The sequence below is a fragment of the Solanum stenotomum genome, chromosome 1 (assembly GCF_019186545.1).
Source record: "Solanum stenotomum isolate F172 chromosome 1, ASM1918654v1, whole genome shotgun sequence".
In the NCBI taxonomy this organism is placed as follows: domain Eukaryota; kingdom Viridiplantae; phylum Streptophyta; class Magnoliopsida; order Solanales; family Solanaceae; genus Solanum; species Solanum stenotomum.
In genome coordinates, this window is record NC_064282.1 from 4936344 (window position 1) to 4963630 (window position 27287).

The following is a 27287-nucleotide window of genomic DNA, read 5'->3' on the forward strand; positions in this document are numbered from 1 at the left end:
ATTTATTTGTATATTATTATTATATAAGGGTTACGAGATTCAAACGTTATAAGTTGTTTTGCACTTATCAGATAATATATAATGGGCAGAAAAATGAAATATATTAGTACATCAATATCTAATAATACAGAAATGTATAGTTGTGGGGATAGGTTGAGTATGGCCCATGATAAGGGAAATAGATAAGCTACATTGTATGAGGTCCATGAAGATGATTGAGATTTGAGAGGAAGGGGCAAACCAATTTGAAAAGTAGTTGTCAGCTAAAGTTGCAATTGTCCTTTCAAGAACATGTAAAGATTTTTCTCATTTATTGCCCTACTTTTTTAACGTGAGATTCCCTTCTTCTTATATATATATATTCATCTATTGATGGCAACTTATGACTCATCCTTCACTAAACCATTCATAAAAGCCCTTCCCCACTTCCTCTTTCCTCTTTTTAAATTGCAAAAAAGTTTTTTAACTTTCGTGCACGAGTCAGAGTGACAGAGACAGAATTTTTTATCATCATCATTTATTATGTTTATAAAGATCTATGAGGCTTACACCCAGTAATTAATTAGTGATTTGTAATAATAGGTAAAACAAATATGATCTGATAACTCTTTATATTGTCAGCGTATATAACTCAAATTTAATTCATATAACTAATGGTTCTATTTTCAGTATTGCTACTGATCCCATTGGTTTCTTATATGTTTTTCGGAAAAAGGCCAAAAATACCCTTGAACTATTTGAAAAGGTTCAAATATACCCCTCATCTACCTATTGGGTTAAAAATACCCATCAGTTCACCTTTTTGGTCCATTTTTACCCTTAAAACTAACACCCTTTTATTTTTTAATTATTTTTATTAATGTTTATTATGTGGCATCTTCCTATTGGATAAAACTAAATTCCAACCCATTAGATTTTCCTCTACCCACTGACCCATATCCATAGCCCATAAACCAAAACCCAATTTAAAACCCATTAAAAATAAAGGATATATTAACCTCTCTTTCTCCATTAATCCTAATAGCTTCTTGCAGGAATGAAAATTGTGTACCAAAAAAATTTACATGAAAAACAATATACTACACTTAATATCAATGATCACCCACATGCCCTACTACATAATTAATCAATTGATAAAAAAAATTAGCTAACAACTGTATTTGGGCATAATATTATGATAGTTTACTTTCTCCCTGCACCACGGACCACCAAGAACACCACAACATCTTTTAAAAAATTGACAGAGACGTGGATTGCTGATACGTGGTTTTAAAGAAAGAAACATATACATCAAATTAAGTTGCTTGATTCTTTAATTTGGTCCTGAAATAGCTTCTTCTTTTTTTCACAATCTTCAAAAGACAAAATAAGTTGTTATTTCTTAGAAGAGTTATCATAAAGTCACCTTGAAACATTATCATTACAGAAAATTTAGAAAAATACACAAAAATCAATCCAATTCAACTTCAAGCTTTCACACAGCAGTTGAAGTAGCTGAAAATGCTTCTTCTTGTAGTTGATGGGTGGTTCTGAAATAGCTTTAGTGAGAAAGAGAGATGTTTTTTTTCAATTGAGTTTGGGTCATGGGGCTATAGATATGGGTCAGGGCGAATGAAGGAAAATTTAATTGGTTAGAATTTAGTTTTATACAATTAGAAGATGCCACGTAATAAATAATAATTAAAATAATTAAAAAATAAAAGGGTGTTAGTTTTAAGGGTAAAAATGGACCAAAAAGATAAATTGAGGGGCATTTTTAACCCAACAGGTGGATGAGTGATATATTTGAACCTTTTCAAATAGTTCAAGGGTATTTTTGGCCCTTTTCCGTATGTTTTTATATTGTGAGAAATGCTGATGCAACGTAAGCTTAAATGATCAATAATTGAAGCAGAAGTCCATCCATTATAAATTCCTAAAGTGGCCTTTTTGAGTTGTTAACTATGCATATATAGAAGACCCCTGTCTGAACTAACTCTACCAAAAAGTATTGTTAAATGCTTCATCAGTAATACCAATATGGATCACTTAATTAATTGTTTGGATTAGTTATAAACAGCTGTTAATTATAAGTGATGAGTCACGACAATGCATCACAAGCCAAAAGCTGTGAGATTCCCATTTTCTTTTTTCTTGTGTAGTATTAGCCTTTGGATATATTAAAAGAATACCAAAAAATATTTTGGGCGAAGAATTACATATTATTTATTAAATTGTTTGATATTATCAGTGTAAATAAATTAAATTAATTATATTCGTGTTTCAAAAAATAAAATCTGCTATAAGATTGGTTGATCATAAAAGATATGGCAATATTCAAGGATAAAACAAACCTACATTCGATATTTAACTCATGCCATAAACATATAATATGTGTTTACACATCAATTTTTTAATATTTAATTAATTAACATACATTCTCACCTTATTAAATTACTTATTTTATATTAAGTCGAGGAGGAAGATTCATGGTAAGTTACAGTTAGTACGTGGCATCTTAATCCAAAACATGAGGGTCTTAATCTGATGTGGACCACAATAATAAAATCCATAACTAGCATTGGCTCCACATAGAAGTTGTATCTTTATTATTATTTTTGGAATTTAGGTGCAAATTCCAATGTAGAAATGATGTATGCTAAGAATGGGATTCCAATCCATGAAGGAGGAGGATGTTTGGCACTAGTTGAGCAGTTAGTCCAAATTAAAATAATAATAGTAATGGGAGTTTGGGTTCCAATTTCCAAATATATATGTAGATAATAATTGGACCACCTCAAGTAAGTTGAGAAAATTCCAAATAGTAGGACATTTTGGACTTATTATCATAAAATAAAGCAAATGTGTCCTTCCATTGGTATAGAGAGGCAATTGGTGTTTTACACTCTCCAAGGGGAGAGCCACATGCACATTGCCCCCCATCAATTCAATTCAATTCAATTATTATTATTCTCTATGTTGCTTGATTAATTATGTGATGACTGATTTAATTGAGCAGTTTATAGTATCTTTTAGTATTATGTTGCTTGTAAATATATTGACTTCAAACTAATTAGTTTTGCCCTACATTGCATATGTAAGGTGGTACAATTTTTCGGATTGAAGTGGCAATCTAATATACCATCATACTCAAGGTTATTTAGGTTTAAAACTTCTGGTTAATTAGTCTCTGTTGAAATTTTTTCACTTATACATACATATGAGTATTTAATATGTATGTACTACCTATCAAGGCATACAGTCTAGTCGAACAAGTAATTTTTTTCACGTAATAGTTGTGGATTCAATTCTCATTGACACACGCCTTCGTTCTCCCTTACCCTGCCCAATCCATAATCTAATAGAAATAATGATAATTAAAAAAAAAAAAAAAAAGGAGCTTGCTATGCACTAGTGATACAAAAATATACATGTGAACTATTTTTATTTTATTTTTCAAATTCTGTCAAGTAGTCCTGAGGAAAAAAAAATCAGTTATAGACTGTCTTGTATGTTTAATTAATAACAATAATAGTGGTTAGTCGTTTATGTATTTTGTGACTTCACCTTATCTATAACAATTCATCAACCTAAAAACAAGGGCATAGATAATTTACTAAAATATGACCAGCCAATTGTTAGAGGTCATATGCTTCTAATACTTTTATTTAATTGGCTTTGCCTACCTGGATTAATCCGCCAAGATAACTTAAAAATTTCTCTAATACACGTTGCTTTGTCTTTTTCATTTTAAATGTAAGTTAAGAATTTAAGTTTGACTAATCATCCAATTTCAAAGATAAGATAATTAGCTGGTTGTTTTTAGTTACTTTGTAAATGTCATTTCTGTGCTAATTTATGAAGAGAGATTAACAACTCTTTAACACCTTATGAGCTTTGAGATTTACGTGCGCAGGGAAATAAACAAGTTATTACAGCTATGTGAAAATTACTGCCTCCCTGAAAAAGAGAGATTTAATTACTTGGTCTGAACAAACATGTTTGTTTGGCAATCTATTTTGAATCTGATTTTTTAAAAAAGAAATAAATTATGTAATTGTATTAGTCTTACGGTTCAATATTAGTTCTCCACCTTAATATAAGTACTCTCTCTATTTAACAATAGTTTTCCACGATTGATTTGACACATGAATTAAGAAGCAAAAAATGATAGGGGTAATCTTACCAAAACACTCTTATTAAATATAAGTCATTTAAACATTGAAAATAGATAATATTTAATAGCAAGGATAAAATAGACACAACATGATAAATTATTCATTAATTTTATAAAAGTGAACAAGTATTGTTGGACATCCCAAAATAGTATAGTGGAACAAGTTAAAATAGACGGAGGCAGTACTGGTCAATTTATAAAATCAAGATAGAATTAATTAAATTTTCTCAATTTTATCCTCATAATTAGTTCTATTTTAAAAAGTGTAAGCAAGCTTGTAAAGTTCTAAAGAAGTTTCTTAAGGGTAAATTAGCACAACTGCACTTCTTATTTATGATTTGTCATGTAAATAGAAAAGTGAACAACTAATATGAAATGGAGAAGTATCTTTCACGTATTTCCATAAATTTAGTTGTATTATCATATATGAAAATTAAGTATAAATTATAGGAATCACATATTATAAGTACTAAATAACATCTTATCCCTTATAAGTTTTCTATTTACCAAAAATCCCTTAAAAATGATGTTTGCGGGATACATAGCATTGTGCACGGGATACATTAGGTTTGATACATTCCACATAGCGGGATACATAGCGTTGTACACAAGATACATTATGTTTGATACATTCCACATAGCGGGATACATAGTGTTGTCCACGGGATACATGCGGGATACATATCGTTGTGCACGGGATAAATAGCGTTTGCTACATTCCACATTGCGGGATACATAGCGTTGTGCACGGGATACATGCGGGATACATAGGTAAATAAGAGATTTTTGAAATTTTTGAAATAAGTAGGGATAAATGGATATTAAGGTAATTAAAGGAGTGTAGTTAAGTAATTTGTCCAAAAATTAACGATTTGATTATTGGGCCAAGAGACCCAAAGTTATTGGGCCAATAATTATCCTATTGCAGTCCATAATCCACATATGAAGGGATCAATCACTTCAATGAGCTGAATAACAGATGAGAATTGAGCTTCTAACATTTATAAGTTGTGTTATAAATAGGGAAACTAAGCAAATACCCATAAAAGTAAAATAATTACAAACATATATCCCTTTATATTAATACTCCATTAAATAATTACACTATATACCTTCAAGTAATTTCGCTTAACTAATACTAAATCAGTATCATATACTGTATTGGTATCATTAAGGCTCATAATTACTTATGAACTTGTAATTATTTTGAATTTTATGGCCTTTTTATATAGTTTCTCCTTATAAATGTTATTTTCATGATATAGTTAGTAGAGTATTCAAATTAATAATAACAAGAAAAATATTGAAATTAATTTTTATTTCTTTCTGTCCTTATAGATCCATTATATGCAAAGTACTATTTGAGTGTTGATATAAAAAGTTTTCTTGTATCATATCAGATAGTAAAATCCTGAATAAAAAATGTTTGAATTTAGTTAAACAATTATTAAAGTGTAGCAGCAACTAATATAGTCTTTAGATATTGTGTTTGATGAAATTAAAATCATAAAATTCATCATTAATATCATATTGGCATGATTACTAGTCCTTCCTTTCGAAAATCACAGCACATAATCTGGACTCGCCAGTTAAGTGAGTGCTAAGATTGAAATGTGTATGAGCTAAGTATTGGAATTTGACTACTCTTGGTTCTAGTTTTGGTTTCATCATTACAAACTTTCAACTAAAATTATCATTTCAAAAATTACCATGACCGTGACTCTTTTCTTTTGAAATTAGTTTCTATTCATAAATATGGCTATAAATTTCTTGATCTTGATAAACTTAGACCACGTTATTCACTTAAGTTAAATAACATGATTACTGCTCATAATATAAGAATAACATTCGATTTCTCTTTATATGCATGGTTGGTTATTATATTCAGAAAATGAGAGTTGATCCTAATTTAAAAATTTGAAAAATGAGAAACACCTTGGTAATACTACTTGTCTGCCTCGAGTATTTTCTAAAAACAGAACAATACAAATGATATGCTTGAAAGTAAAGACATCTCAATGAAATTAGTGGATTAAAGCAAAATTTTAATAAAATGCTTCAAGTATATTAACAAATACACACAAAAAATAAATTTAATTTTAAGATACTTGTTTTTAATGTAGTATTCTTCATATAGTAAGATAAAACTAAGAATTGATTATAGTTAATAAGATATTACCCATGTATTTATAATACATTACTTTGTTATAGAAACTTTATTTATCAGTACGAAGATTTTTAATTAATTAGTTGGAAGTTTTAAAATAGTTTTGGTACAAAGCAGATAGTTTTTTTTCTTAATTACTTATTATATAAATTTTGATATATATTTGAGTGTTGAATATTATTTTTTGTGAAACTAAAACCATATAATTCACCGTTAAAAAAATTTTAGACTAAAGGAAGCTTTAGTAGCTTCCCCTCGTTAGAAATAAGTTGCATATCATGGTGTTAGGACGATTATAAAAAGCTGAAATGGGCTAAAAACTTCTTCAAAAAATACATTTTTTTGGGCTTAGCCAATTTGAGTTGCAGCAATAAAGAACTTCTCAGGCAGGAAATACAAATTAATCGAACCAGTAAATACTAGATAAGAAATGATTAAAGCCAAAAAAGGGGATACTTGGAAATGAAATGTATATATAAAATGAACTTACCTTTGCCATTCATAAGCGACAGTGTGCTTAGACTGTATTAAGTCTAAATTCACAGTAAAATTTCTTATATGATACTAGCACACCATAAAGTCATAAAAATTTAAGAGCCACCTAATGTTAGAACATCTATACAATAAAAGCTCTATTTTGTTGGGTTGGCCCATAAGAGGCTTCATTTCATCCTACAAACTTTTTGTCAATACTATATCCTTCATTTTTCTTCTAGTCTTTTGACATATGCTAATATCATTTTTAAGTCCAAAAAAAGGCCACCAACAATGCATTCCTAAAAGCTGTTAGAACTAAGAAACTGAATGCCTTCCTTTTCTTGAAGGTGTAGATTTAGCTTCTTCCAAGTTATTAGCAGATCCAAGACTCTCGGACGAATCAGAGCCACTATTCTCCCCTTGTCCACCTTTGTTTGACCAGATTTTCGAAAACAGCCTCTTTGACATGAGCAAACCTTTCATTTTACTCATGGCAGCCCTGTCTGCATGGCTCTTGGCATCAATAACATTAACTTTGTCATTCGTTCCTCCATTTCCCATTCTTAAGGCTGCCAACTCTCCCCTCAAAGCCCTGAGTTCTTCTGCAGACGCTGCAGCATCCCAATCTTCTTCTGTATTAGTTGTTGCAGATCTTGAGCTTCCATATGAAGCACTGTTAAGGTCCCTAATTGCTTTTGGAAGATCAGGAGTACTGCTCCCAGATGAGGCGTTAGCCCTGACTTGCTCAAAAAAGAGCACTTGTACAACAACACGAAGGGGAAGCCTCTCATTTTGGACAGCATGCATACAAGCATCCACGGAGAGCTTCTTGCAGTCCATCAGCTTACAAATTCTCTTCCTCTCACTCTTGCTGATTCCAGGATGCTCCTACACAAACGCAAAGTTCAATAAGTACATACAGGGCATTCATTAACACGAACTATATGCATTGAATTCAACCATACCTAACCTATACCTTTCCATATGTAGAATTCAGATTATACAAAGAAAAGTTGCTGAATTGACAAATGCCAGATAACATTTCCCATCATTTTTCCAGAGCAGAAAATTACTAGGATATTTTTGTAACACTTAACAAAATGTGAACTGCCCTCGTGGAGTGAGCTTTCATGACTAAAGAAACCAAACAAATAAGTTTATCAAGGGGATTTTGTGGGATCGGTTTGTTTACTTCTTTTTTTTGGTCTGCGAGATCTTTTGACATGTTTCATTTGGACACTAAAAGTTTCTCCACAAACTTGCCAAATCTTACATGATAAATGATATAATTGACTTCAGAAAAGAAACATATTTTGAGCTAGCATAGATGCGACATTCATTTCCCAATGTGGTTCAGTAAACATATCCATGTTGAAATTCTAATCAAGGGTGGAGGGGAAGGTATCTGCTAGTTATTTCTATTAAGCAACTATATGCAGAAGTCAAGGGAAACTCACTTTAAGGTACATATCAACTGCGCGATAAATTCCATCATGACCGGGTCGAGGGAAATTGGATGCCATCTCTGCCAGACCAACAAATGTTGACAAAGGGAGATTAGGATCTTTTGCAATTTCGGTAAGATATCCATCTACTAGCTTTGCCACCATCAGTTTTGAAGCTTCTGATAAAATCCCTGGCTTTCGGACCTCCTGAATTTCATCTCCATCTTCCAGCTGAGGTTCAGAATCCATATCTCTCATCACAAACGCTTCTAGTATTTTCTGGACGACATGGGCATCATACATGGTTCCTTCCCCATCTGCTGCTCGAATCAAAAGATCATTCACAGAAGCTTCCTCCAATTGCTGTCCTATTCTTTTGACTAGTTCTGCCTTCACTGTTTCTCCAGAGTCTAGTGAAATTGATGCTTTTAGCAATTTTAACAAGAAACTACAAGAGACACTACCTTTCTCAGAGGGCAATAGCCATACCACCGTATCCAATATTGGGCGACATTTGGAGACATCATTGAATTGGAAGGAGCCTTTATTAAAGCCTGGAAACCTTCTATATGCATAAGCTTTGGCAGCTTCTCCAATAACTTCAGAGGAAACAATCGCTTTGTTTTTTATAGTGATAACCACCCGCTTATACAGATCTACTTCAAGCTCACATAAATCCTCAACCCACCAATCTTTCGGCACCATGCGGCTTCTAATTCCATTCAAGTTAGGATCATTTCCATTCTCTTCTGGAAGCTTTTTACGATTATAAGTATAGGACCAATCCACCCTGGAAACATCAACCGAAGCCCTGGATGCTACAGCATCAATGCAGTGGCTGGTCAACTTCAGTTCCTCGCACATGCGTGATTGAGACTTAGTAGTCTGAAGAACTATTATTGAATCTTTCCAACTCCGGAAAATGCTAGAGTTCAGGAAAACATCAATCTTGTAGACCAGGTTTCCTTTCTCAAGACTTTCATTCATACCGAGATACTCAGCAGCACACCTTGCAGAAATGACATTATAAGCATTCAGTGTAACAGTCATACCGTAACAGAATTTGGCACATATTTCGAAAGCACTAGGTCCTCCAGGGATGTCATGAATGTCAACTTCGTCACAATTGCCTTCACTTGCATTAGAAACCAACTTTTGCAAAGTGGCACTCTTGGACAGGAGAGGAAACTGCAGAGCATTTTCAGTAAAGAATGAGTAATCGGAGTAAAAAGATGGTCAATTCAACAAGTCAAACACGTAAATAAGACATTTTCGTTGATCAAGATACTTCAAATATGAAAAGCACTTCACAAAATTGTATTAAAAAGTTTAGCATCATAAAAGTACTCTTACAGCAAAGCACCACTTATTGGAATTATGAACAACAGCTACTGCTACTGTGATACCTATCAGTCCAAGGCAATCATAGTACCACAGTGTTGAGTGAAGGTGACCATTAAACTTGAGGCTCATGCACACACATGGAATTTATTTATTTGTTATTTGTTATTTTTTTATTATAGGTAATGAGCAAATACATCGATTATAACTTTGTGTATTAACACAGACAGCATAAGACAGATCAAAAAGAACTATTCAGCTACTATGCTGCAGTCTATTTGACACACCAATGAATGCAAGAAACCCATGCTAATGTAGAAAATATAATAAATAAGTGCAAATAGTAAACAGAAGCATAATTTGGACCTACTGTTTTCCTCCCTCCTTCAGGAGAAAAGGCACTCTACCACCATTTCACATAGTAACACACACAAAAAAAAATAAAAATGCATGATTAAATTATTACTCTGTGTACTTGTTAGACCATTGTACCTTATGCAGATAAAACTTCACATCTCCTACATTAATAGTGATGTCCGAGGCCAACTCTGAAGCAACATATCTGTATTAAGAATCTGTTAGTAGAATTCAGAAGAGTCTAGACAGATCCATTAACAATAACAATGATAAGGTTATTAAAAGTCACGGTATAAATTATAAAACCAGCTGCTACACCTCAATCCGAAACATGTTGGGGTCAGCTATCCACGATATTTCTCCATTTTAACTCATTAGTGCTATAATCATACTAGATAGAAGTAGAAAAAAAAGAAGAAAGGTAAACATATATAAATAATAATTTTAAAAAATAGTTCTGTATATTTCTTTTCTTCACCATTATTCTAACTCAACCAAATGAAAAGACATTAAACTTCTCTTTCAAAACAAGACTAGAAGGATGTGATATCATTTAATTAGTAAGGCACATATTTCCTCTCGGCTGAAAAATCTGATGGCTCAAATTCATCAGCTCAAGTCATAAAATGAAGTAGCAAGGTTTCATCAATCATGTATGAGTCATCAGACCGAAATTGGTGAGGCATAATCCTGCCGCATAAATCATAATTATTGTTAGCTACCCGAAACCAGAGTGGAAAAAATTGAAAAAGAGCAACATAAGTAGGCCCTTATGTCTGCGCTTATATTACCACGCTGATGTTATAGGCCATTTATACCCACAATTAGAACTTGCGCAACGAAATCTTCCGCATCTGACTATAACAAATCTAAGGGGTTAAAAGTTGAAACCTAAAAAATCAGTAGTACAAACTATTCAAGCACTGCACAGTACTGATGAATCTTTTATAGGTTTGATGAGTATTTCATAAATGAAGCTTTTGAAATCAATAGCTAAGACTAGACAATAATATTAATCAAGTCGTTTAACTGAATAAGCTACACATAAGCCAAAGATAAATGGACCATCAAAATATGGCAGGCAATGTGGAACTGGAAACTTCAAATGGCTGGAAACTTTTATTTTGACTATCTGTTTATCTGTTAGGTGAAGAAATCACAACAATAAAAGATGGAGTCTATCTCTAGAAAACACCCTTATATTTGGCATTCCTTCTCAGTTCTCCCCTAACAATACCAGAAATAGAAAACTGAATGGTAATAAAATCTAAGTCCTAGGATAGATTTGGGGAAAGATTAATTAGGATAAAGAGTAAACTTGATATAATCCTTAAACGATTTTCTAAAAGAACATCCTAGACCCACCCCCACCCACTCAAAAGTCAATACACTAATATAGGGCAGAACACAAGTAAATAGATAAGGCTGGATGTTGACATTAGATGAAATGCCAATTTATTCAACACCAGATACATAAAAAGACAGACACTAATTAATTATCTTGAGAATATGAAGATCAGTTACAATTCTACAAAAGAAAACAGCTATGGATGGCCCATATAATCGACGAAGAAGCTTTTAGAAAAAATAAAAACTTTAAAAAAAAAAGCTAGAAGAAGATCTGACCTGACATTGTTCCCATCTGTCTGAAAGGTATCAGGCTTGGATCCAAGTTTCATGAACTTCATCTTGACAACTTAGAGAGATCTGATTTTTGTTGACACTTGAGAAAATATACTTCCCTTAACTACTCAACAAATCACTGCAAAATCAAACAATACCCTTTGTTCATAACCTGATATTCCCAATGCTCAAACATAACCTGAAACCAAGGACAAATAGCTCCAGAAATGGAAAAAATGTAAGAACCCAGGTGTGGGGACCAAGTTTCTGAATATAACCAATTTTCCTCAGCTTCAAGGGAGAGAAGGGGAAGAGTAATGGGATCTCAAAGAGGGGTATTATAAGTAAGATATAAGATATAAGGCTTAGTATGACCGAATCTTGAAAGTAAACAAAGGCAAAGCAGGATGAGCTATCTTAGAGTAAGAGAAGAAGAAATGGTTAGTTTAATTTAAAGAAAAAGAGGATCACTTAAATGTGAAGAGAGCCATTAAGAGAAGAGATTGTTTCCTTGGTCGGCGGCAAAGCCCACGGACCACGGGGTCTCCTTCTCAACCCAGGAGACATAAACAACAGACTCTCTTCACTAAATTATTCACAAAAACCAGTAACTACACACCCCCACTAGCATCCATCTGACTCCACCCCACCATCTTTCTTTAATACTACTTTACTTATTTACTCTTTCTTTCTCTCTCACACACACACATAGACTTTACTCTTTGCTTGCTTCTTCCACAAATTGGTTCATTTTTTTATATAGAAAAAGTTCAAGGCTTGAGTTTCAGACCACACATAAAATAAAATATTTTAAAAGATCCAAACTTCCAAACAGAAATCACATGTAAATCTAAACAAATGTAAGATATAACAGCATTTTTTAATTGAAAGTTGAGAGATTTGAAGAACCTGCAACGGAAAACCGCATCTTGGTATCAGTTGAAGGCACTACGAAAACGGGAGACAGCAAGCATCTAATCTTTATAGTTTTTGCAAAGCCAAAAAGAACAAAAAAATTAATGAGAAAGATCGCAAGAATAAATAGAAGCATAGTTTATAATGCATTATTTCAAAGGACAAAATCAAACATCACCAACGAACAAAATCTGTAGAAACAAAAAGAATCATCTCAGAGAGAGAGCAGAAATCTAGCCAGTAAAAAATTCAAGAAATCAAGAAAATTTACTTTGTATTTGAAAGACACAACCCAAAAGCCACTCCCTTTGTTACATGAAACCCCTGTGTAGAAACACAAGAAATCTACTTCAAAAACAAGAAGAAGAATCAAGAATACCCACAAAAATACAATCTCAAATCTTTTTAAAGAACCATTTTTTTTTCAAGAAAATAGTTTTTAAAGAGATAAACATAAAACCCCACATGCAAAAAATATAGAAGAGCACACACACCAACAAAGCAGAACTAAAGCCACCATAGTAATGTGAGAATCAAGAAAATGAGTTGTGTATCCTGTTTCCAGTAACTGTGGGAGAGAAAAAAGAAGTAGAAAAATATAGGCCAAAATTTGCTAGTATATGCTTACCAGTTTTGCTAGAATCAGCACAACAACTTTATGGTATCAGAAATTTTCTATTTTACCATTTCTTATCAAAGGACAAACCATAAAAAAGCACATGTCCACTCAAATTTAAGAGTATTTGCTTCTTTTTTTTTCCTTTTTATGTTTTTTTAACCTTTTCCCTATTCTTGTTTCTTTTTTTCCTGTTTTTTCACTCTGTAATTTTCAGGGCAAAGTGGGAAACTATTATTTATTTCAGTACTAAAAGATTGGGAAAGGTTGTAGTGATGAAGACACCCAATTTGCTATGATATGCACGCCATACTGACACTCTGCTTTCTTGCTCCCTCCCATCTCTGGTTTTTTTCCTCTTTAAAGTGATTGGTTTTAGGACTAAATTATTATAGAATCATAATTTTGAGATTATAATTTCTAAGCTAATTTATATTATTTGAAATAATTAAGGTAAAATAATATCAAGATGATAGATTGATAATTAAGTTTTAAGATAAAATTTTATATTATATTTAATTGACGGTGGAATAAAAATCAAACACAATATAAATTTAATTCTAGATTATTCCATCTTAATTCGCGTATCAAACAAGTCAAACGAGTATGTTGATTGTAGGATGCATTTAAAAAAAAAAAACGCATGCATTAACTTTGTATATTAATAATATTTTGTTTAATACACTTTTTGATGATGGTAATAATGTAAGGGGTCGTTTGATAGAGTGTATAAAAATAATGTTAAATAGAGTGTATTGGTAATAAAGCACTGGTAATGCATGTATTAGTTATATTTACATTAGTTATGCATAGAATATATTTTTATGCATTGTTTGATTTGATGTATTAAAAAAAGTATGTGTTGTATTTACAAAAGTATCCTCTACAATTATGGTGAAAAAGATGTAAAAGTGTTTTTGAGGGGTAATTAGGTCTTTAACCATGCTAATGCATGTATTTACCCTTTGCATTACTAATACCTATAAATTCACGGTATTAGTAATACACTTCTCAGTACACAATAGAGTGTGTGTAACTAATGCTTGCATTAGTTATACATAGCATAAAAAAATGTACCAAACAAGGTACTATTAATATACAAAGCTAATGCAAGCATTATTTTTATTAATACTTTGCCAAACGATCCCTAAGTGACCAACATGAGTTGTGGTGCAGTAGTGAAACTGTTTCACCCTTAATCAATGGTCTCGAGTTTAAATCTTGTGTATGGAGAAAATCCTATTGGAAGCGTCACCTCCGAATGGGTCATGCAGTGCACGAACTAAATTTAGTCGAAGCTAGAATACTTGCATCGGACGCCGGGTGGAAAATATTTATATAAAAAAAAAACAATGCAAGTAGTTGTAATGCATACAATAGCTTGATTAAAGACATATTATGGAGGATATTTTTTAAAACAAAAAAGTAATAGTATTAGTAATGCAAATGATTTTAATTCATGCATTAGCATGATTAAAGACACAATTATCCCTAAAAAATCATATTCTTTCTGTCATATTTGTAGATGGTATTTTTGTAAATAAATATTTTTTGGAAATTATAAAATGTATATTATTTTTAATACATTAAACCAAATATTACATAAAAATAAACTCAATATATATATATATATATATAATTAACACAAGAATTAATAATATTAGCATTATTAATACACCAATATTCCATAAATTTCTTATATGGTGTTTATCTGAAAGTCTATATCAAAATTGACCCCATTATCATTACTAGTAATTAACTAGGAACCACTCCTTTGTACCTCAAAAATGACTTGTCAATCCAACCAATAATTCTTTAAAAATAATCTTTTAACTTTTTCTTGTTTATAATCATTGTGTTTGTACTTGTATAAAATCTTCCAGGATCACATCTCCCATCCCTCCACTGCACATACTGGGTGAAATGAAACATCTATCAACACTAGTCTTTGAAATCATATTACTTTATTTTTTGATAGTATATATGTATATGATAATACTTGCCTACTAATTATGTGATACTTCCTCTGTCCCTATTTACTTGTCCATATTTCCTTTTTTAGTTGTCCCTATTTAGTTGTCCATTTTGACAAATCAAGAAAGGACAACAAATTTTTTCCTATTATACCCTTATTTACACTTCTTGAAAATTGTAAAAGTGTATGTTGTTTCCCTCCAATTTATTTCACTTGAATTCAAATAAGTGGTTATAATTTTGAAGTGAAAAGTTGTCATAAGGGTAAAATTGTAACTTCACTGTGCTAATCATTGTTGCCTTAATCTGTGTGTCATTTCTAAAGTGGACAACTAAAAAGGGACGGAGGGAGTACCAATTAGTTAAACTTATATTTTAGTAATATAATCAATATATACAGTAGGACTTTTTAGATTCAATATTCGTTAAATGTTTATACTCCCTGATTAATACTGTACCTATCAGCAAATTCTTACCATATATAAATAAGTGTGATACAAATTTGACAGAACTCAATAATTTTGGCTCAAATAATGTATTTATATTAAGATTTAAGAAGTTTATCAAAAATATATACAAATATTAAGTTTAGAATCTTATTATCACCGCTTGAAATTGAAATTATAAATTTCAAAACTCATGGTGTCGTTTGGTTGGAAACAAGTTCTCCCAAAATAAGTTATCCCGAACATAGCAACCAAACAACATAATTTTTTTTAATCCCATCACTATTAGCCCATAGTATTAAAATTCCTCTAGATAAATATACTGAAAAAGTGAAGTCATTTTATTATGTATATACTGTACTGGTGTGAATCTTATAATGTGGTCAAATCAACTAGTAGAAAATCTTGATCTGCATGCTTTTCTAGAATAATAAGAGGCTAATTCCACTATCATAAATACAAAACACTTGCATGTCGACTATTTTCAAATTTTCCAATCAATGCTAAAAACGACATTTGACTAATTGAACACCCTACATTTCAGGTGGCTAATGAAAATATCTTCTATTTCATATTACTTGAGCTCTATTAATCTGATTGATACATCATACATTCATTGATTTTTTTTAATTAAAAGTGTTTTAATTTAATGTGAGAAAAAAATCGGAAAAATACTACTCTCTAACTTTAAGGTACGTCTGTGCAATTTTTAATATAAATCGAACTAGGCAAGTGGCAAGCATACAATATGCTCCAACCAAAGGAGCCATCAAGGATATATATGCAATTTTGAGCAATAGAATTATTATTTGTTATGTAAATATTATCTCCGTCCATTTTTAGTTGTCATAATTTTTTTTATTAGAATTAAACTATAATATTTTATGATGTATTTTTCCATCATATTGATATGCAAAAAATTACAATTTATAGTACTTTTCGTATAGTTTCTAAATTTTTTTAAAAAAATATCGAATTAATATTAACTTTAAAAATTAATTAAATTTGACTTTCAAAAAATATAACATGACAAATAAAATTGAATTATTTCTGTTCCTCCAGGTTACAAGGCACCTAAATCTCTGGTTTTTCTTCATTACCCTAATCAATAGCACTTGACTAGGTCTTTGTATCTAATGACACACACATGCTGCTGACTCTTCAACTATAATTACACTTTTGAAAGTCTATGAAGAAAGAAAAGTGACCCACCTTTCAAGTAAACACTTGTCTACAACGGCACAGTTGTGGGAACTTGAAGAGTGCCCTCCACCTCTTGAAAAAGAGAAAATCGTATGAAATAATAAACTATTAATTTAGATTAAATATTATAATTATAATTTATTTTATTTATAATTTGTAGTAAATATCTTATTTTTTTGTTATTTAATTCGGTATATAATTAGTCATTTTTGGTATACGATTACCCATTCAGTATATAGATGTATAAAATGTATTTGTGTTTGTATAAAGCGAGAGAAAATTGTATATACAAATATAAATACATATATTTTCGTCATATACACTTATAATTATAAAAATTACAATGTATAAATGAATTGATACAAAACTGAATAATTTGTATAAAATTGGATGTATCTAGAAAATTATACAAATCAAAAGTTCCATAACAAACATAAAATTTGTTATGAAGCACAATTATGCAAACTATAGTTATAACACACAAATATGATTTTTATGTTTACTATATGTGAAAATTGTTCTTCAAAAAAATTGTAGAGATTTTGTCACACACATTTTAAAAGATTACTTATTAAAAACTTCAATTAAAATTGTTATTTGACGGGATTATTATTTATTNACAACATAAAATTTATTATGAAGCACAATTATGCAAACTATAGTTATAACATACAAATATGATTTTTATGTTTACTATATGTGAAAATTGTTCTTCAAAAAAATTGTAGAGATTTTGTCACACACATTTTAAAAGATTACTTATTAAAAACTTCAATTAAAATTGTTATTTGACGGGATTATTATTTATTTCTCCACAATTTTTTTTACAAAATGTAAAGAAAGTATCGTAAGTTTTTCTAAAAAAAAAAAAAGAATTGTCTAGATCATTCTGGAAATAAAATTTAATAGAGTAGTAAAAGTTAAATTTACAAACAGATACCACCATGTATTTTGAATGGTATTTGACCCCCAAGATAGTCAACGATTTTTTCGTCAATACTTTTACGAATTCAAAAAAGTATGTTTGATTACTCTTAAAATATTCTTTATAGGGGAATAATATATATATCACTTGATTGGAGGGTCCTCTTGTGTTTGATTTACTTTGACCCATCACATGCTTAATTATCATCTTCCCAACTTGCATGGAATCCACGAGTCCACGTAGTATATATTTTTATATATACTATACTAATAGGAGTAATAATATGATTTATTTTATTATAACAGGTGATTTATTTTATTATAACAGGTTAATTATTTACCAATTATTCTTGTTAAAATATAAATCAACACTACTATTAAATATAGAGATAATTACATATAACTGTATTTAAATAATATGATTGTGTAAATATATTTATAGCGGAGGGTTTGGGATTCGGATTTGATGGTCAGTAGGATTAAATTTAAGGTCCGGAACAATAATTGAGATTGACTGTTTTCTTTCTATTTACTTCTGTTGATTTAGCTATATATTGATTATTTATGTTTGGTAAATTAGTGTATAGCCATTTAGAAGAATATTTATAACCCTCTTATTTTGTTTATAGCGAAACAATTTATATTTTGGTGATCCTTGATTATTACTTTCGATTATGAATGATTTTTTCATGTTAAATTTGGTATTTTTTGTTTTCGGATTTACGTATTTTCCTCACAGTGGGGTGGTGTGGGGGACAATGGTGCGACATCGAGACAAGAAGGATTCTCTCTGCCTAAACTTTTTATAATATGTTCATAAGGAGGATTTACCAATTATCTTCCTAAGATTCAAGATCAATAATCATTGAAATTAATTAATTCGTCATGGCTGAGCGCAATATTGCAAATTAATTATATAGTATTTAATTGATTATTTAACTTGTTTACAGCCACTGCTTTTTAAAATTTCATCGTAATGACTCAATTAGCACATGGCCACATCCCCACCACCAAAATGGCAGATTCTACGTAGATATATGGCTTCTTTTGTACTAAAACACTGATGTGTTTGCTTAATTAGCCACAATTTTAACTAAGATGGATTTGATTCTTCTCTAATTATGATTAGCACCATCTGGTTATACTCATGGCACGTTGCTAATTAATCTCTTAATCACATGATTAAGAGTATATTCATATATGGCCATTTGTCAAACTCACAGGATGGTCAATTTTATATATAGATCATGGACCACTAATCTACAATTTTTTATCTTGATGTTTTTCTATTGATTCTTTTACTTTTATTGGTTGAAAAAAAAATTATATATGCAAAAAACTATATCCACAAAAAGGTAGTAGATTCCAATTGGGAACATTCTGGTTCTAATTGTCCATATTCTTGTGCTATAGAATCAAGTAGGATGATTTCAATAAAGATATTTTAAGTTTTATTTATTATTTATTACCTATACAAAGAAAAATATCAACACAAATTAACTTACAGTGTCGTCTTCACTTACTAATCGTACCTCGTACCGTTTATTATAGAGAACATTTTGGAAATAACAACATAATAAACATAATAAAGCTTTATAGTTATAGTTTTGATAATGCGTTTTATAGCTATAGTTATGTTTGCTATGGATGTTGTGGTTTGTATATTTCTGTCTGTTTGTATATTTTGCTTGCTAATATACAATAAGGCGAGTCTATACAAATTTTGTATTTACACATTTAGGAATTTTTCAGAACTCTATTTGTATATTTTGCTTGCCAATATATACAAACAAGGTAATTTATTATGATTTTTTCATAAATCGTATACAGATAGCTAGGGTAAGCATATACAAAATACTGGATTTATACAATCATAAACTGAATTATACAAAATTTGGATTTATACATATCAAGTGAATTATACAAATCAGGCGTATAACAAGAATTGAAAAACCGTGGTGGCGAATTATAATTTTCTTAAATTATAACTATAGTACCTAATATAAGCTAATTATTTGTTATTTTACATAATATTTTTTTTATTATATCTCAAATTTGAGTCTTCCGTATACGTATCTAAAAAGGTAAATAGAGCGATTATATCATTTTCAATATTGTCTAGATCATCCTTCAAATAATTAGTTGATGATATTTTAAATCATTCAATAAGAACAAACTTCATAAGCACATAATATAAAGAAGATGATATTTTAGATCATTCAATAAGAAGAAACTTCATAAGCACATATTATAAAGAAGAGATGATCGACAATCATAAAATTTGTTTTGTTGGCTAAGTGGTAAATGGGAATATCATCAAAGGTTATCATAGTGACTAATATGTATTTTTTTATTCTTAATAAAAATTTCGAGTTTAAATCCTAGAAATGAAATTGGCTCATTGGAACTAAATGATTTAACCCTTAAAGTAAGATTTTTTATGCAAATCTGAATTTATCAAACTTCCAGGATTACATTATATATGACGGATAGATTATGTGTTGATTATTTCTCCATCCTTAATCAATAGTTTTGAGTTTAAATCATAAAAATACTTTTGGTAGGAATCATAAGGCACTTTAATCTCTATAATAAGATTTTACAATACGGATTCAAATATATCAAACTCTATATCAACTATCAAGTATCGAATTTTGAGCGCCAAACAATAAAATGAAAATGGAGTATAAGATGGGGATAGGAAATAAATGCAAGAGAAGAAACAGGCTGGCGTTGACAAGGAGGTTGATTTTAGAGTTAATATAGGTCCAGCTTTAGCATTAAATATTGAGTGTAACTGCAGAAATTTATTCCAGAAAAAAATCAGATTCATTAATTCTAATGTCTAGAAAATAATAGCCCAGCAATCCTCTTTCTTCTTGTCACTTCTAAATTGGAACCTACAACTAATAACTCCTCTTAATTAATTTTGAACTCCACCATGGACCATTAACAAGAATTGTCGTACAAAAGTTTGCATAATTTTACTATAAAATAATTAATCATGGTAGGTAGGGGCCTGATTTTGAGAACATTATAATCAATAAAAAAAAATATTTCTACATTTCTTAGTATGAAACAAATAAAAGTTTGAATATTTTGACTAATAAATTGGACTTTCAAATAAGGCAGTTCACACAACTTTAGTGTCAAACCCAACCTCTAATCACTTGAACAAATAGTTGCAATTAGAGGAGACAAAATCAATTCATAAACCCACTAGATATTAACTTTGTTGAAATATTTTTAAAAGTTATTTTTAATTTGACATATTATAGCTAGTACAAAGAATAAAAATCCAATTAAAATTAAGCGGGTTGAGTTATGACCCGAAGTTTAATATATTATAGCTAGTAACTCTTCTCTCCTTGGTTTGTTTTCAATCAAACGTATATCCTAATATTTTCTTTAAAAAGCAAAAATCATAGAGTGCACAGTTGTGCAATTATTGAACTTGGTACCACAAAAATGATTAACCGAAAAAAGTAAAGTAGCTATTTTTTGAGATAATAAAGTAGAAATTATGTCATTTTCAATTTACGAAAGAGAGCCTATTTATTGACTTGTATGGTAAAATTAGGGTAGCTCTGCGATTAAATGTTGCTACCATGGAACCGATAAGCATGGACGGAGGAAGAGTATTAGTTACAGATTCGATTAAATCTAATAGATTTTATAGATTATTAATTTAAAATTCAATATTTATGATAACGTGACATTTATGCAACCAAATGTCATTAGAAATTACTATTTTAAAATAGTTTCTACAAAAATTGAAACATGGATTTTGAAAATGAAGATCAAATTAGTAGTTCTTGGAATCTTAACATTTTTAGCCAGTCCGATATAAGATTTTTATGCTTAATACAATTTTCTATAATATTGTTTTGAAACCAAACTCAATTTTTAGTTTTTGAAATCTTAACATTTTTAGCCAAGTCCTATATGAGTTCTTTTATGCTTAATCCTCCAACAATCATGGATCATCTTTTTATAACAAACAACCCACAGCTAGAATTCACAAAAATAGTACTTCTCAACTCCTATAACTGAAAGTAATAATTTTCATTGAGTTTTAAATTTCATAAGTAAAATTTAAAGTTTAGAGTTGTCATAGAGTTTTTTTACTCGTAAAATTTAAAATTTTTATGAAAGTGGTTACTTTTCAAAGAGCAGGTCTAAATGTGGCTAAGCTTCATACTAATAGCCCAGAATTTAAACAGATTTACTGGACTGGGTTATCGGCCCATTTCTAATTTATTGGGCCAACTTTTCTAATGATCGTAGAGTGGGCCAAGCATGCTACTGGGCTAATTATCTACAACACGCGAGAAGCTTTGCTTTCAAATGTCCAATAATGGGAAACAATTCTACGCCCACTGTCTCAATTTATGTGATTCAATTCCGTATTTTAAGAGTCAAATAATTTTTTATGGACCATGAAGTTACCTGCGGAATCTTCAATTTTTAAAAATAAAATTTACATGTTTGGAAGCTACTCAAAAAGTACTATAAATCACATTAATTGAAATATTTAGAATATATATGAAAATATTATGGTCAAAGAAAAAGTTGTTTAAATCTTGAAATTCAAAAACTGATACAAAAATTGAGATGGAGGGAAAAGTAGTGACGAAAAGAACAGATTATTTTTAATGTTAGAGCATTTCACCAATGTTTTCTTAAAAAAAACAATATATATATTTGGAGTTCAGGACCCATCGGAATATATGTTTGCTGTCCAATATGTTGTTATTGTCTTGTTTTACATATATATTGATTGATTGTTTTTTAAACCAATTTCTTTTCCTGTATCATTCTTTTTTATTTTATTTTAGGGAAAATTGCATATAATAGCAAACTATTAATTCAAATTAAATGCTATAAATATAGTTTGATTTAATTGTACCTCATAGCAAACTGTTGCTATTTCACCTCTCTCCTAGTGAATCTCGCTTGCCACTCTCGTTCTCTCCCCTGCCTCTCTCGTTTTTTATACAAATGCAAGTGTATAAAGTGCGTTTGTGTTTGTATAAAGCGAGAGAAAATTGTATATATATACATACATTTTCGTTCCCCTCTCCCAGATCTCGCTCGCCACTTTCCCAGATCTCGCTCGCCACTCTCCCAGATCTCACTCTCTCACTCGCCTCTCTCACTTTATACAAAAAACACAAATTGTATAAAATGCGTTTGTGTTTGTATAAAGCGAGAGAAAATTGTATATATACATATATTTTCGTTCCCCTCTCCCAGATCTCGCTCGCCACTCTCTTAGATCCCGCTCTCTCACTCGCCTCTCTCACTTTATACAAAAACGTAAAAATGTATAAAATGCATGAAAATTGTATATATATATATATATTTTCGTTCCCCTCTCCCAGATCTCACTCGCCACTCTCCCAGATCTCGCGCTCACTCATCTCTCTCACTTTATACAATTGATCTTTTTGTATATGTATACTAAAGCAGATTATACAACTGCTTTCTTTTGTATATGTATAACGAAGTATACATATTTATATTTGCTATGGAGCGCAATTATGCAAACTTTGCTATAACATACAAATATGAATTTTATGTTTGATATAGGTGAAAGTTACTATTTATTTTATTATGTCTAAACACAGCTTTTTTTGGTTAAAAAAAAAAGCAAAAGGTACAATCAAAGCTGTACTTTTTTGGTAACCAATTGTCACTTTTTCCTCATTTGGTTGTTGAAGCATTTAACAATTTTTTCGCACCGTCGTTATATACATTTTCAATTAATGTATAAAATGTTATAATAAAAAGTGAATCATAAAAATTATTATGATACATCTGTGATATTTAATTCCATTAATTGAATTACAATCAAATTTCGAATTGAAAATGCCTCTCTTTCCACCTCCTTTACGAGTAGACAATGAAGATCAGAAGCAAAACTTCAGTCAAGTCATTGATTTGACCATGCTTCTACATTAGTCATTAGCCATCATATATATGTGATAAATAAATAAATAAATAAATAATAATAATAATATTTTCAGTATAATTTCATTAAATAAACTTCAGGGATAAAAGAGTATACATAGATCTTAATTCTATCTTGTAGAATTAGAAAGACTACACAAAATATTCTCAATTTAATTAACTCATAAAAATATACAAACATACATAGCAAATAATAACGAAGTCAGATTGTGTCACGTAATTGTAGGAACTCGGTATTTTAATTGGCAGACTTTGTCGAATATTAATAAAGTTGGTCAAGTCAAACACACTTCCAATTTGAAACCAAATGGAGGTTAGAGTAAGTTGAATTTTTCATATTGATCTTCAACTTAATAGTGCCCCTTAGCAGCCTCTCCATTTTCTGTGTTTTTGCACATTTTTCCAACGTTCAACAATTTATTAATATTATTGTAAAATGTATAGAGTATTCGTAGTAGTTATTCACTTGCTTTCTACTATTGAACTCTTCCCGTGAGCTCGTATGCTATACATTAGCCTCACTGGCATATTATATTTACTTCTCCACAAATTAGTTGACAAAAAGAAAAAAAAATGACTCCTTCCATCTTAAATAATACATGTCATATTTCATTTTTCTTCTGTCAAAATAGACCATCTAAGTTAATATTTTGAGATATTAATTCTCTTGATACGAGAAAAATTATACTTTTTGTAGTAATATTTATGTGTTAGTCACTGAATTTTCATTTAAACTAACAAATTAATAGAATGCTATTAAACTTTGATAATTAATCAGCGTGCAATTATTCGTCGATGAAGGAAAAATATCAAATATTCCAGGAGGAGGAATAATCAATTATTCACGAATATCCAATGAAATAAAATCATCTATCATGATCCTCAAACAATTGCGGTAGATGTGTTAAATGAACGGATTGGACTAAATGACTTAAGTTAATAAATGGATGGGTACCTAATAATATTTCCTGTCATTATATTATGATTATATATATAACATATGAAATAAGAAAAATGATTTTTCAAAAATATTTAGACAAAGTTTCTCATGGGCTAATTTAGGTTACGTATCAGCACATTTTTAAAATAGTCTAAATTAATCGGATCAAAATGAACTAAATTTTAATAAAATTACTGGATTATTAAGAATTACAAATCTAAACGAATTGGATATATTGTTATTTTATGGGCTGATTTTATCACGCCTAATTGAATTGAATTTTCAGTACCGAAAATGATAATATTTAGACAAAATTGTTACTATTTTAAGAAGTCAGCATTGTGGTTTCAGTGTTTCCTTAAATATTTTAATTTCTTGGTGATCAGTGATCACAGATCACTGAGAAAAAAACTAGAAACTTTATTAATGGACAGAAAATAGAGTTGAAAAAAACTCCAACTACCAGCCTAACACCAATTAACAAGTTGCATGCATGATACTACTCCATCCGTCAATTTTAATTTGTCCAGTATTTACTTGACACAGTTTTAAGAAATAATAAAAAAAGTGATAATTTCAAAATAACAAAATTTAATATTTTGTGAAAAAATAGTTAATAATAAAATTAAATTAGAAACTGATTAATAATTTTTTTTATATTTTTAAATTGAATAAGTAAAAAATGAACATTTTTTTTTAATATAGTAATTTTTAGTATAGTGGAGAAGTAAAAGCAACCTAGATTTATAGTAATTTTAGTATAGTAATTTTTCATATTAATTTTTAGTATAGTAATTTTTAGTTTCATTGATTAAGGAAAATAATTGGATTTATTTGTAGAATGGGTGGGTCTTATAATGCAACTTTTGGCAAGTAACCTAACTCATTAGGCTTTCTAAATTTAGCTGATTCACCAAATCCATTTTTGGAAAATATTTTTTACAACGAAAACAAATCGTATTTGGATTTAAGACAAAATTCTGATTTATCTAGCGAGAAAGTAGAGCATTAATTTGGTTTCGTATTTAAATATTATAGAGCTAGTTTTTAGAGACATTTTAAGAAGTAACTGAAATTTTTTTTTCTAATGCAAAACAAGATCGTGTATAATAAATAGTTTCTTGTGGTTGAGCCCTTCTTCGGATCATATGCATAACAAAGCTTTAATGCATCAGACTGTCTTTTTTTTCTTCTAATTTATCTAGCAAGAAGTAGTCTATAAGCTCCAATAACATATTTCAGGAATTAATACAGCCATATAAACTTTTTTTCCAAAATTGTTGTTCAAATTAATGTTTTCTTTTAAAAAATAATATTACTAATAATTAAACCAACAACCAATTTCAGATGTATGACATTATTTTTCCTCTGTCTCCACAATAGATTAATTTGGATTGAAACTACACAAATTTCAGGTCAACTAAAGGAAGCCTAACCATATGCTAATTAATAAATTAGTCCATACGTTCCTCAATGAACCCTATGTATAGTCTTATCAGAGCTGTTAATGCTTAACAAACAATTCTAATTAAATAGAAAATGAATTTAAGCTAAACACATAATACAGTATAAAGACAATGATATGTATTATCTAGCATTATAATTAATTACCATTTTTGTTACATAAAGGTAAGTGTATAAAGTTTAAACTTTTTCAAAAAATTAATATGATTAGGCACGATTGAAGTTGATATATCAAGGGGTGATGCTTTTAAAACAAGTGTAAATTTATTATTTAACTTACAATCCAATTTGAACACTTCTTCTTACTTGCTAAGTATGACACTTGGGTTAAGTGATAAATGCAAAGTTGCTAGAACAATATATGTATGTGCAATAAGACTATATACTATGTACTAAAGTGATTGTATATCACCTTGCTATGAGCTGTAAAAGCTACTAGAAGAAGCTATTACAAATATATATCCTTTATTCTGCAAATGTTTGGCGTCTGATAAGATCCACAAAAAAAATGTAATTCTGGAGTTAGTGTAGTAAAACACACTTCTAATTAATTAATTTGGTAAAATATATTTCTAATTAATAGAGTATATTTTAAGAGTTATGTCAGATTAACCTGAGTCAACTAATATGAAATAGAGGAAATACATTATCGGAAGAGTATTTAGGAGATGACAAAAGATATTAAAACCTTGTAAAAATTGAGCAGGCTGAGTATGACTCATCAATAATTAACACATTTGGATCCAATTCAAGTAATGTTAATAAGTTAATGACCTTCTAACTTATTAATTTAGCATATTTTAACTCAGTAATTAATCCAATCAAATCCGCTCATGGACTGATTTTTCGACTTATACAAACTTGATCTATAAACAACTTTAATATTGATCAAATATGTAAATAAGCAACAGATTAGATCCTCATAAATTAATTTAACTCGCGTATAAACTTAGTAAGCTAAGCCACCTCATAATCTTGGATATGGGGGCAAAAGAAACACTTAAAAGACATCATAGTAATTAGTAGAAAGAAAGAAGGAATCACTCAATTTCCTGGTTACCAGGAAATAACATATTCTACACTACACCCTTGACACAATAATGTGTTATAGCCCAGTGATTTTAAGCGCCTTAAAAGAGCTAAGTCTAGTTTAATTTTAAAATTTTCAGTATACTCATTTGTCCAAAAAAAGAAAATATATACTTGTGCAATTTCTGAACATCATGAAATTTCTGACTCTGCTAGTGTGGTTACGTTGTGAAATTT

The 27287-nt window shown here is 29.9% G+C and overlaps 2 protein-coding genes across 7 annotated transcripts in view; one reads left to right on the plus strand and one right to left on the minus strand.

Moving 5' to 3' along the window:
* LOC125842790 (uncharacterized) overlaps window positions 1-27287 on the plus strand; it is a 176072-nt gene that overhangs the window by 67000 nt on the left and 81785 nt on the right. The window lies entirely within an intron of this gene.
* On the minus strand, window positions 6852-13449 carry LOC125841636 (BTB/POZ domain-containing protein NPY2). Of its 5 annotated transcripts, none has more exons than XM_049520903.1 (6): window positions 13110-13449; window positions 12476-12540; window positions 11570-11705; window positions 10079-10148; window positions 8258-9433; window positions 6852-7688 (listed from the first exon to the last, which is right to left on the minus strand). In XM_049520903.1, the coding sequence occupies exons 3-6, from the start codon at window positions 11629-11631 to the stop codon at window positions 7116-7118; spliced, it is 1881 nt and encodes a 626-aa protein (XP_049376860.1). In that variant the 5' UTR covers window positions 11632-11705; window positions 12476-12540; window positions 13110-13449; the 3' UTR covers window positions 6852-7115. The 5 variants fall into 5 exon arrangements, with proteins under 5 accessions (XP_049376860.1, XP_049376792.1, XP_049376991.1 ...); XM_049520835.1 differs by having other exon boundaries at window positions 12476-12545; XM_049521034.1 differs by lacking the exon at window positions 13110-13449 and adding an exon at window positions 12753-12805 and having other exon boundaries at window positions 12476-12545.